Below are 13,087 nucleotides of genomic sequence, written 5' to 3'. Positions count from 1 at the left end.
GCAGATCACAGAATCACAGAAACCCCACAGTGCAGATAGAGGCCATTTCGGCCCATCGAGCCTGCACCGACACATATCCCACCCGATCCCCGTAACCCCTACACCAACACATATCCCACCCTATTCTACTGTTTTTATTCATTCACGCAAGCCCAGCATTTATTGCCCATCCCTATACAACTGAGTGGCTTGCTAGTCCATTTCAGAGGGCAGTTAAGAGTCAACCACATTGCTGTGGGTCTGGAGTCACATATAGGCCAGACCAGGTAAGGTCAGCAGATTTCCTTCCCTAAAGGACATTAGTGAACCTGATGAGTTTTTACGACAATCCGATAGTTTCATGGTCACCATTACTGATGCTAGCTTTTTATTCCAGATTTTTTAATGTAATTAACTGCATTTAAATTCCCCAGCTGCCGTGGTGAAATTTGAACTTATGTCTCTGGATCATTATTCCAGGCCTCGGGATTACTAGTCCAGTATCATAACCACTATGCCATTCCCATGTTGAAGAATATGCTAGTGAGCACGTCCTACTTCACAAAGTGCAGAGTGACAGAGGAACCTCAAAATATTTGTAAATGCTATGAAGTCATGAAAAAACGATTTGTCTGATTGTCATGCTCGTATTGTTAGAAGGGGATCTTTGATTGTAATCATTGGTGAGCCGATTCCCTTGTGGGGGAATAATGAGTGTTCAGCTATGTGTGGTAGTACCTGGGTACAAGAGGTCCAGCACTAGTAAGAGAACCCACAGGCTCTGCAGCATCGCAGGTGCTCGTCTCAGTTTGTAAAAATGTTTATTGTGCCAAGTGAGAATACTGGCCTAGTGTAGGACCACTTGTGTGAGGTCTTGGTGCAGGAGATGTAAATCCTTATACTGTGACGGAAGAGTTTGCAGTTATCCAGACTTCAAGCAAGACTACCTACCGTGTGTGTACATTAGAAGGAAGTAAAGCCATAAGGAAGTGATGCAAAATGCACTACGTTCCTAAATTGTGTTCTGTATAAAGTAACCTTTCGAAGGACAGTGGTGGTGGATTACTGTCCCTTGTGAGGTATCTAAAGTTGTTTAAATATCCTCCTTTTATACCTTTTCCAGGGAAAGAAGGGAGACAGCAAAAATGCAAAGAAAAAGAACAACAAGAAAACTAATAAGAATAAAAGCAGCATTAGTCGAGCCAACAAGAAAAAACCGGGAATGCCGAATGTAGCTAATGACTTGTCCCAGAAGCTCTATGCCACGATGGAAAAGCATAAAGAGGTACTGTAGTCAGTTTTTAAACTCTGCCTACCTGAGCACCAATTAAATTTTTTCCAATATGCTCTTCTTTACTAAATTGCTACTGATTAATATATTTTTTTGAGTTTTTTTTAAACTTAGCAACCCCTGGGGTGAGGGAGGAGAAAAATTAGCCAGAAATCACGGTCTTGATTGTGATCCAGCAAACCCTGCTGCAAGTGTACACCCATGTGAGCATTGGTTACAGCCAGGATCGGGCTAGGGTGAAATCCATCCCCGGGGGCCAAATAGCCTGCTGCTGCTCACTGTCAATGGTCACACATAAATAATGACCTCCTGAGAGACATAACAAAATGTAGCGGACACCCATAGAACTGTACCCTAGCAAGGAATCGGCATTCATAGGAGAGGTCGGGAGAATATTAGCGAGGTGGAGGGGGAGAACAAAAGCTTACAGGTTTCAGATTCCAGAATAATCCTACATAATCATATTACACCTCGCGGTATCAGTTGGTCTTTTATCCCTGTGGAATTGTTGCTTTGTGTACTACTGCAGCCGCGTTGCCCAGTAACTTTGGAAGTCCTGAGTTTCAGTCTCTGTTGATGTTTGCATTCTGGCTTTTGTAGATAGTAAATTTGCCAGTTTGAATTGTGTGTGTGAGAGAAAGAGAGACAGGGGCACAGACAAAGAGAGGAGGAATAACTGGCAAGGAGTGGCAGAGTGGAAAGGAGAAATGCCCTATCTCCTGCCAGGTTAACCATAGTATGGCAAAATGGTCTCTGGAAAGCTTAGCCGGCTACATCATTTCCACCTCCTGATCACGGCAGATGGGGGAGGGGAAGAGCACACAACAGCCAAAAGAAGACTACCACTACCTTAAAATCACAGTTACTTCCTCAAGACTGAATTCAAAACCTAACCCAGGAGTTAGATGGTGGGTCACTTTACTTGTTGCTAGTTATTCAGATATTGTTTTAGAAAAATAGGATCAGGAGTAGGCCATTCGGCCCTTCGAGCCTGCTCCGCCATTCAATATGATCATGGCTGATCCTCTCCCCAAACCCCTTGATGTCTTTTGTGTCTAGAGATCTATCTATCTCCTCCTTAAATGTATTCAGTGACTTGGCCTCCACAGCCTTCTGTGGTAGAGAATTCCACAGGTTCACCACCCTCTGAGTGAAGAAATTTCTCCTCATCTCAGTCCTAAATGTCCTACCCCGTATCCTGAGACTGTGACCCCTCGTTCTAGACCCCCCAGCCAGGGGAAACATTCTCCCTGCATCCAGTCTATCTAGCCCTGTCAGAATTTTATACGTTTCAATGAGATCCCCTCTCATTCTTCTAAACTCTAGTGAATACAGGCCTAGTCAACCCAATCTCCCCTCATACGACAGTCCTGCCATCCTAGGAATCAGTCTGGTGAACCTTCGCTGCACTCCCTCTATGGCAAGTATATCCTTTCTTCGGTAAGGAGACCAAAACTGCACACAGTACTCAAGGTGTGGTCTCACCAAGGCCCTGTACAACTGTAGTAAGACATCCTTGCTCCTGTACTCAAATCCTCTTGCAATGAAGGCCAACATACCATTTGCCTTCCTAACTGCTTGCTGCACCTGCATGTTTGCTTTCAGTGACTGGTGTACAAGGACACCCAGGTCCCTTTGTACATCAGCATTTCCCAGTCTATCACTATTTAAATAATACTCTGCCTTTCTGTTTTTCCTACCTAAGTGGATAACTTCACATTTATCCACGTTATACTGCATCTGCCATGTATTTGCCCACTCACTCAACTTGTCTAAATTGCCTTGAAGCCTCTTTACATCCTCCTCACAACTCACAATCCCACCTAGTTTTGTGTCGTCAGCAAATTTGGAAATATTACATTTGGTTCCCTCATCCAAATCATTGATATATATTGTGAATAGCTGGGGACCAAGCACTGATCCCTGCGGTACCCCACTAGTCACCGCCTGCCACCCCGAAAAAGACCCATTTATTCCTACTCTCTGTTTCCTGTCTGTTAACCAATTTTCAATCCATGCCAGTATATTACCCCCAATCCCATGTGCTTTAATTTTGCACACTAACCTCTTATGTGGGACTTTATCAAAGGCCTTCTGAAACTCCAAATACACCACATCCACTGGTTCTCCCTTATCTATTCTACCAGTTGCATCCTCAAAAAACTCCAGTAGGTTTGTCAAACACGATTTCCCTTTCATAAATCCATGTTGACTTTGTCTAATCCCGTTGATAATTTCTAAGTGTCCTGTTATCACATCCTTTATAATAGACTCTTGCATTTTCCCTACTACAGATGTTAGGCTAACCGGTCTGTAGTTCCCTGTTTTCTCTCTTCCCTCCTTTTTTAAATAGTGGGGTTACATTTGCCACCCTCCAATCTGCAGGAACTGTTCCATAATCTATAGAATTTTGGAAGATGACAACCAATGCATCCACTATTTCCATGGCTACCTTTTTTAGTACTCTGGGATGCAGATTATCAGGCCCTGATAACCTGTGGATAACCTGGCCATGCTAAGATCAGCTAGAGCAGGGAACCCAAGTTTGTGCCCCAGCTTCGACCATTTTGAACTCTCTCGCCTTCATTTGGCAAATTTAGTTGGTGTTTTGCTGGGTTTTCTAAATTATGCCTCATACTGGGTTATTTAGGATGGGGTATACTGGCCGAAACTCATCTTCCAGCTCCCCCAATGGAAGACAGACGCCAATAATAAGACTACCCCCATCAAACCAAGACCTGTAGTGACCACCAGGATCTAACTCAGCAGCCTGTACCCCCTGTAGAAGCAGTAGGTATCAGTCCAACCTTTTTTTTAAGGGGAATGAGTTACTGAAGTTCACTTTATCCTCACTTTGTAAGTGCAAATGGGATGTGATGAGATATTAGACGTGGAAGATAGGAGATGAGATATTAGGTGTAGAATAGTTTCATCATTCCTATAAAGTAACTGGACAAACTTTCCTGTTTTCTGATTCAGTTATATTTATTTTTAAAGTCCATTGAATTTCCAAGCTAACGTTAATGTGCAAGAAATGCATCGATTCCCTGATCTTCGCTGTTCCTTTCTAATGATAGCACTACTTCTTCAGGTATTTTTTGTGATCCACTTCCATGCTGGACCGGTGGTGAACACCTTGCCCTCCGTTGTGGACCCTGACTCCTTGCTGAGCTGTGATTTGATGGATGGCCGTGATGCTTTCCTGACGCTGGCCAGGGACAAGCACCTGGAGTTCTCTTCATTGCGCCGTGCAAAGTGGTCCACCATGTGCATGCTGGTGGAGTTGCACAATCAAGGCCAGGACCGATTTGTCTACACATGCAACGAGTGCAAGCACCACGTGGAAACACGGTGGCACTGCACAGTCTGTGAGGTAAGACGGGCATATCCTGCCATCCCTCTTCTGTTAACAAAATATTTCAAGCTGGGTGATCCTCGTAAATTAATCACTTGTGTCATTTGAGAAGAGCTCTTGGAAAGGGGTAAGAGCAGTTAGCAGTGTGCATTAAACAGCTCCAGTCAGTGAAGTCAAAGTACAGCTGAGCTGTACAGGAGTGATGTCCAAAGTCTGTGATGGGTTGAGATCAGCTAACGCAGCACAGCAAGGACCACTGCTCGTGCCTGCAGGGCTACTGGGAACGGATGGGGAAAATTGACCAGGGTTCCTGTTACTGATCACTATCTAGTGGAAAGTTTGAGTTGGTGAACAGGTGGAGGTGGGAGGCAGCTTGGCAGTGATGCCCCTTAGGTTCATTTAGCCTGCTGATGATCACTGCACAGCCTCGCATGTGAATAATGGCGACTAGATTGAGGTACTGAGGGTGCCGTGAGCCCATAATCCAGCAAGGGTGAGCATCCTCTGGGAAGGAGGGCATAATAAGGGCCAGAAACCTTCCACCTACCCCCATCTCTTCTAATGCGTATGAATCTTTCATTAAATTCTATTCTATTCTATTCTGTGTAAGCTTATTTGTTTTTAATATTAATCTTTTCCTAGGACATTACAGTTATAAATGCTATGAAGTGGAATTGATGCATAATATGAAGAACATGTTCATATTTATATTTGTGCCATAATAAATGGTTGCTATAAGCATCCTTCTGTCTGCTACTGTTACAATGTTCAGTTGTTTGTTAAAATACAGTGGTTCTCACTTTACTCTTCCTCCTCTTGTCCAGGACTATGACCTGTGTGTCAACTGCCACAACATTAAAGGCCATGAGCACAAAATGGTTAAATGGGGCTTGGGGCTAGATGACGAGAGCAGTAACCAACCAGATCCGCTTTCCAAGAGCCCGCAGGAGTCTCGACGCCTCAGCATCCAACGTTGCATCCAGTCTTTGGTCCATGCCTGCCAGTGCCGCAATGCCAACTGCTCGTTGCCGTCCTGCCAGAAGATGAAGCGGGTTGTCCAGCACACGAAGGGCTGCAAACGCAAGACCAACGGAGGCTGCCCTGTCTGCAAGCAGCTTATTGCGCTCTGCTGTTATCACGCAAAACACTGCCAAGAGAACAAATGCCCCGTGCCATTCTGCCTCAACATCAAACACAAGCTACGCCAGCAACAGCTGCAGCACCGGCTGCAGCAAGCGCAGATGCTCCGCAGAAGGATGGCCACCATGCAGCGCGGAAATGTGCCTCAGCAAAGTTTGCCTTCTCCTACCTCAGCCGCGCCCGTTACGCCCACTGGACAGCAGCAGCCAGGCACCCCTCAGACGCCGCAGCCTCAACCCTCACCTCAGACCCCGCCATCCAACAACTTGCCAAGCAGCTTCCCCAATCCACCAAGGACTCAACCCCCCACTACTGTCTCGCAAGGAAAGCCCACGAACCAGGTTGCGCCACTTCCCCAAGCCCCTCCTGCTCAGCCCCCACCAGCCGCGGCGTTGGAAGTGGCCAGGCAGATTGAACTGGAGGCCCAGCAGCAGCAGCAGCTTTACCAAATGGCAAACATGAACAATGGTCTAGGGATGGCGCGGCAAAGCATGATGGCACAGCAGATTGGGCCCGTCAACCAGATGTCGGCCGTGGGTATGAAAGTCGCTCGGCCTTCAATGGGTCAGGTGATGCCTGGCATGCAGTCAGGGCAGTGGTCACAAGGAACGACACTATCACAGTCACAGCCTCTGCAGCCTGGCATGCCGAGGAGTGGCATGCAGATGACATCGCCGCAGACATCAGCAGGGCAGAGGATGCCAGGTGCCCAGCAACCTCCACGGAGCAACATCTCCCCGAATGCTCTCCAGGACCTCTTACGGACACTGAAATCGCCCAGTTCTCCCCAGCAGCAGCAGCAGGTGCTCAACATTTTGAAGTCCAACCCACAACTCATGGCAGCATTCATAAAGCAACGAACAGCTAAGTACCAGGCTAACCAGCCCGGCATGCAGCCTCAGCCTGGCATGCAACCTCAAGCCCAGCCCAGAATGCAGCAAGCAGGCATGCATGCTCAAGCAGGCATGCAGAATCCACTGCAGAACTTGAACCCCATGCAAGCAGGTGCCCAGCGGCCTACCTTGTCCCCGCAGCAGCAAGGCTTAGGTGGCATGAACGCCCAGGGCCAAACCATGAACATGATGAACCCTGGGCACAACCCCAACTTGGCGACTATGAATCCGCAGTACAGGGAGCTGCTGATCAGGCGCCAGCTCATACAGCAGCAGCAGCAGCAGGGCACTGGCATGGCTGGAGGAATGGCGGGTCACACCCAGTTCCAGCAACCACAAGGACCAGCTTACCCACAAGCCATGCCACAGCAACGCATGCAGCAGCACATGCCCATGCAAGGTGGGCCAATGGGACAGATCACCCAGATGGGGCAGCTAAACCAGCTGAGTCAGCCAGGGATGGGAGCCGACGGGACTCCCACCATCCAACAGACGCTACAGCAGCGGATTCTGCAACAGCAACAGATGAAGCAGCAAATGGGCTCGCCAGGCCAGCCCAACCCCATGAGCCCCCAGCAGCACATGCTCTCAGGACAGCCGCAGTCATCTCACCTTCAGAACCAACAGATCGCCACTTCTCTCAGCAACCAGGTGCGGTCTCCACAGCCGGTGCCCTCACCACGACCCCAGTCCCAGCCTCCACATTCCAGCCCTTCACCCAGGATACAGCCACAGCCTTCTCCCCACCACGTCTCTCCCCAGACCGGCTCCCCACACCCAGGACTAGCAGCGCCCCAGGCTAACCCCATGGATCAGGGACACTTTAGCACCCCAGAACAGAGTGCAATGCTTCCACAACTGACTAATCCCAGCATTAGTGCTATGCATAGCGCCACTGGCGACTTAGGACTGGGTGCTGACAGCTCTAGCCTAACGAGCTCCACTATTACATGTGACACACTAGAAAAGTTTGTGGAAGAAAACTTGTAGCATTTTGGGAGCAATTTTTCCTGAGACTTTTTGTACTGAAAATTTCAGCTGTCTGGAAACGAGCAATCCCTGGAAGGAACTGCAACTTCCTTAGACATTGAGGGGTGACTTGCTGTTAAAATACAAAGAATATATTTTTTGTTCTGACTGGTTGCACATTCTGGTCGTGTTTTTTTTTTCCTTTTATTTTTGTTTCCTGTTTTCTTTTGTTGCTAATGACTCATCGCCTAATTTTTTTTTAATGGAAAAAAAGCAAGTTCATTATAATATTCATATTTTTTATTTTGTATTTTTCAGACTTTAAGCATTTTTTGTGTTTAAAAACCAGGAAAGAAAATTTCCTGAAAAATGCAACATATAATGTATACCAATAATTTTCTGACGTGTTCTGGGAAGGTTTTTCTATAGTGAAGTCTGTGCGGGCGTTTCAAGTATTAAATTTGTATAGATAGGAATAGACCATTGCACACATGTACTGGCAAATGCCAAACCTTGTCTTGCAGATGTAGAAATTGTTGCTTTGTTTCATGATAAACTGGTTTTAGTGAAACTAGGTTGATCACTGATAGATTGTGCTGATTTTAATAGAAGAAATATCCTTTCCTTTCCTCCTTTATTCTCTGTGAAACTTGAAATGAGAAGAAAGCAATTATAGTGTAAATCATGCAAGTTATATAATTACTATAAATAAGAAAACAAAACTCTCAATCACTGTATAAACTGGTTAAAAACTCATTTCTTACTTATATACCATATTGTTAAATAAACTGTGTGCAACAGAAAACAGGTTTGTACTTCTTTAGTATTTGAAGAGGTGTTTTTTAAAATAAAAGGGAATATGTGTTTAAATCCCCCCCCTCCCCCCCCCCCCCCCCCGACTCCCCCTTGTTAGAGGTGTTGGTGAGCTCCATCAAAACTGTAGGGCTCCAAAATTCAGTTTTCCAGAGCTTACTTGTTAAAAAATGGTGTTTCAGAATGGAAACCCGTGCAGCCCGGATGAGATTGTGTGTGTTTGTTAAGTCACTGACCTCTGCTGATTGCCCATTCGCTAAACCCCCCTGCACCAGACACACCAACAGCTCCCTCCCTCCTGTCAGACACAGTACCAGCAGAAAGGGAGAGCAACGGCCAGAGAACTGCACCCATGATTGGGAGAGTTAGTCCCTGCTGCCATGCTCTCCCTTCACACACAGTTTTCAGTCAACCATCTTGCTTTTGTTCTGATGTTTTTAATTTTTTTTTAAGAAAACAGAAAATTAAATTCTGGAATGCTGCAGTTTTTATATAGTGTGTAAATTTTCAGAAACTTGATTCCTATGCAGCCTCAATCTACTCTCGCCAACTCTGTAACTTATGTGTACTTCAGCTAAGTGTATAGAATGATGGTTGCTGACAGCCATTTACTGCCTTCATTGGATTAGCTGGTTATTTCTTGAACTCTTTGTTGAAGGTTAATCTGAGCTGCCTGCATGCAGGTGTTGGTGTATATGTTTCTGAATTGTACAAAATTGATGAAGTACTCAACTGTGAAAAGTTCGAATGTTAAAACCTGGTGCCCTGACACTGGGCGCATTAGACTGCAGACAGTTGGTGTGTGTTTGTTATTTTTTTGGTTATTTTTGCTTTAAGTATGTATTTCTGTTTGTTTAATTTCGTGTAGCAACTATACTGTGTACGCTTAAGAGGAGTAGACAGTACTTGCCTTCTGTGGGATCCTTGCGCACTTGTTTTTTTTTCTTTAAAGAGTTGCAAGATCCCGTTCATCTGACCTACTTAGCCTACAGTTCAAATCTATCGAAATAAAATCTGCATTATTGTAACGTGTATAAAATGCTGCAGCAACTGTGTATTCGTTTCTTCCTCTTCTCCCTCCTGGCCAGCTCAACTTCTGTGACCGTTTTTGTTTTTGAAAAGTTGTTTGTGATCTCCAGTGCCTGTTTAAAGTGCAGTATTTGCCATTCCCAAGTTCCTTCACCTGAAACAATTTTGCCAATTTCCCTTTGCCCTTTTAATTTTTTTTTTGTTCTCTCACGTATCTGTTCTGTGCACATATTTATTTTAGAATTAACATGAAAAAGAACTGCTTGTGCTCGGTTAAGTTGAACTCTGCAGAGAGTATGTTGGAAACCTGCCTCAGTGCAGAAGCAGACCTGATGCCCTGTCCGGAAGCTGCTGATTGATGCTGTAGACGTGGTGGTTTCCATGCTTTGTGTAGGACGAGTGTGTTAAATCTGACTATAGGTGTATGAGACTGATGAAAGCAGTTCAGGACTCGGAAACCAAAGGTGGCAGTTTTTGTCTTCCATTAAACTGACACTAACTATTGGAGAATCTTTGCTCCTAAGGGGTTGGTATCTTAAACTAGTTCCAGTGGATAACTGTGACTTCTTGTCATTCAAGTCAGTTTTCCCTGAATAATAATCTGCTTCCATTCTTCACCTCCAGGACCTGGATTAAGCCCAGACTGATAGGATAACAGTCTGTCCCAGTAGAATCCCAAATAGAATTACCTCACAATCAATTCCTAAAGAAAAAAGAAAGTCTTGCATTTCCAATTAATTACTTTTGAAGTGAAGTCACTGTTGTAATGTAGGAATGTAAAGTAGTACAGCAGCAAGTCCATAGCACAGAACTGGCCATAAAGCCTAATTTGACTGCTCAGAAAGGGGACAAAGAGGCTGATGTGGGACGTGGCAGTCTGATACTGCTGCAGTGGAAGAAGCCCTGAGATTGAAGGTGCATTGTTGAGACAGTAGAGAGGGGGTTCTGACTGCAGCTGCTGTGATAACCTTGGGTGCAAAAACAACCTCCCATCACTACTACCCCTTGCATTGAGGAGTGTACTCTGACAAAGCTGACAGTTGGGTGGGAGGGGGCTCGTGTGGAGCATGAACACCGGCATTGGATCTGTTGGGCCAAATGGCCTGCTTCTGTGCTGTAAATACTATGTAAAATCTGTTCCGACCAGTGGATGGCCTGAAAGGTGGGTCTGCATGTTGAGGTGCGAGTTTGCAGCCTTCCCTGTAAATACCTTGCCAGAATGGCTATTCATGAGAGATTCTGGACATCAAATATCGACTGAAGGTGTCCATCATTTGGAACACTCGCTTGTCCTCACCTAACATCCCCCTTCCACCGGACCCCCGGCCAAGCTTTCTCCACAGCCAATGTGCTTGATTTATAAGCTTGTCTTGAGATTTTATACGCACAGCTTTGCCGCTTTTATTTCACCTTTGTGGAAACTCCAAAGCAGCACAAAAATGGTGAGGTGATCAACAGTCGCTTGCAGATGAACCTCTGCCTCTGGATTGTGAAATAGTGTAGACACACAACAATATTCCAGTAGTTGGATGGAGGAGAGGGAGGGATTTTCAGATATCTGCGCTCTCAACACCAGGCTGACTAATATAATCCGTTCACGTACCGGATTAGAAAGCCAGCGACTGAGAATTCAAGTTCCATCATGGCAAGGTGTGAAATTCAATTTAGTAAAAATGATTATGAAAGCTGCTGGATTATTGTAAAAAGCCAACTGGTTTGCGAGTGTCCTTCAGGAACCTGCCACCCCTGCCTGGTCTGACCTATGTGTGACAACCAGTCCCACATTACATAGTTGACACTTAATGCCCTCAAGCCAACATGGGCAATAAATAGGGTGTTGCCAGTGTCGCCAGCATCCCAAGAACAAGTATTACAAATACAAATGTGTAAATGTTTCACTGTATAGTTCAGGGTGTGTTGTGTACACACTGTAGTGTACTGCATTTTACTCTCTTGTATGGTTGAATGTAGATTTCTGTTGCCTGATTTTCAGGATGAAGCTGCTCCCTGGTGGGAGGGGTGTGATTATTTTATGACCCAGTGCTTCCATGTTTTGTGACTTTTTTAACCCCATAATTCTTTAAAAATTCTCCAGCTCCACTCGTAACTTCAGGGGAGGGTATTAAGAGTCACAGATCTCTGCATGCAATCAGAACGTTAAAAATGGATCCAAGATTTCTCATTTTTGACCGGAGGAATGTGTGCTCCTGGCGAGTCCCTATGCTGCTTAGGACAGTGTGTTCTGAGCCTCGACTCTTCTTTCTATTGGCAGGGAACTTCAAGCTTCTACAGTCTACTCAGCTTGAGTGTATATCAAGTGCAAACCCTTGTGTGGTCATCAAAAAAAACTGCAGCCCCCATCCCCATTAATTCTATAGAAGCCCCTTTTAGAGGAGGGGGATGGTATTCTATTGTACCACAGTCTTGGATAAAGGGACAGATCAACAACAACTTGTATTTAATGTAGTTAAAACATCGCAAGGCTCTTCACAGGAGTATAATCAAAAGTTGGATGTGCATCACCCTGTTGCAAAAATTCATGTTGGTTGGGGACACCTCTGTGACATGCACTGTGAGAGGAAGCCCAAGGTGTGAGCACATGTCTGGAAACGCGGCATTATTCCCAATTCATATCATTAAAGTGGAACAAGGGCAGCGGGATACTAAATGTTGGATCCCAAGTTGCCTCAAACCAGCATTGCTGGGGCAAAAAATGAAGGAGATGGTGCAATAATTCAATGAAATATACTTAGAACTACGCAAACTATAATTATGAAGACTGATCCCAATAGCTGCAGTAGCTCTGCTACACTCAGCATTCACTGCCTGTGACCATTGTGTAGAGAGACAGCCCTTCTGAAGACTTAGTGAAAGGCTGACACTGCAGACATGTGGATCCTAACAGTACCAGCTCCTCACGCAGTCATGGAATGCCTGAATGTTTGGAAGAGGTCACTTGTCAACAAGGAACTCTGGTACAATCAGGTCCTTTTCGGACCCAGGTGCTGCTAACTATAGGAGTGCTTGCCACTGGAAGCAAAGAAACCCTTTGGTGAGACTGGAACAGTGGGCCTGATGGACGTGCAAATATACAACTTAAAATGTCTCCTTCAACATAGATGATCTTTTCTAAATTGATGGGAGTAATCTTTAATTGAAAGTCATTCTTCTCCACCCCACCCTTCCATGCAGTATTTTATTCACTGTTAAATGTATTCGCTTAATATGTCTTTCAGATGAGACGTTAAACCGAGGCTCCGTCTACCCTCTCAGGTGGACGCAAAGATCCCATGGCACTATTTCGAAGAAGAGCAGAGGAGTTCTCCCTCGTGTCCTGCCCAATATTTATCCCTCAATAAACACCACTATAACAGATTATCCGGTCATTATCACATTGCTGCTTGTGGGAGCTTGCTGTGCACAAATTGGCTGCCACATATCCTACATAACAACAGTGACTACACTTCAAAAGTACTTCATTGGCTGTAAAGCACTTTGGGACATCCTGGGGTTGAGAGGCGCTATATAAGTGCAAGTTCTTTAATATGAATAAGTTATTCCCACAATTACATTTTTCCTCCCATTATTTCCTGCAGTGGTTAAAGGAGTTTCTCAGTC

The 13,087-nt window shown here is 45.2% G+C and overlaps 1 protein-coding gene across 8 annotated transcripts in view; it reads left to right on the top strand.

Annotated features, from left to right (window-relative positions):
- crebbpb (CREB binding lysine acetyltransferase b) overlaps positions 1 to 9,495 on the top strand; it is a 155,948-nt gene extending 146,453 nt beyond the window's left edge. For all 8 annotated transcript variants that reach the window (XM_086001006.1, XM_086001001.1, XM_086001002.1 and 5 more), the window contains 3 exons: positions 1,103 to 1,264; positions 4,362 to 4,643; positions 5,450 to 9,495. In XM_086001006.1, the coding sequence (XP_085857132.1) occupies positions 1,103 to 1,264; positions 4,362 to 4,643; positions 5,450 to 7,648 (2,643 nt within the window). In that variant the 3' untranslated portion in view covers positions 7,649 to 9,495. The remainder of the gene's footprint in view (positions 1 to 1,102; positions 1,265 to 4,361; positions 4,644 to 5,449) is intronic.
- The last annotated feature ends 3,592 nt before the right edge of the window (positions 9,496 to 13,087 follow it).

This window comes from Somniosus microcephalus, chromosome 11 (assembly GCF_052327205.1).
Source record: "Somniosus microcephalus isolate GS21.2 chromosome 11, FLI_Smic_1.0, whole genome shotgun sequence".
Classification (NCBI taxonomy): Eukaryota; Metazoa; Chordata; class Chondrichthyes; order Squaliformes; family Somniosidae; genus Somniosus; species Somniosus microcephalus.
Note: the sequence above shows the minus strand (reverse complement) of the source record. Positions and strands in the feature narration are given on the sequence as shown.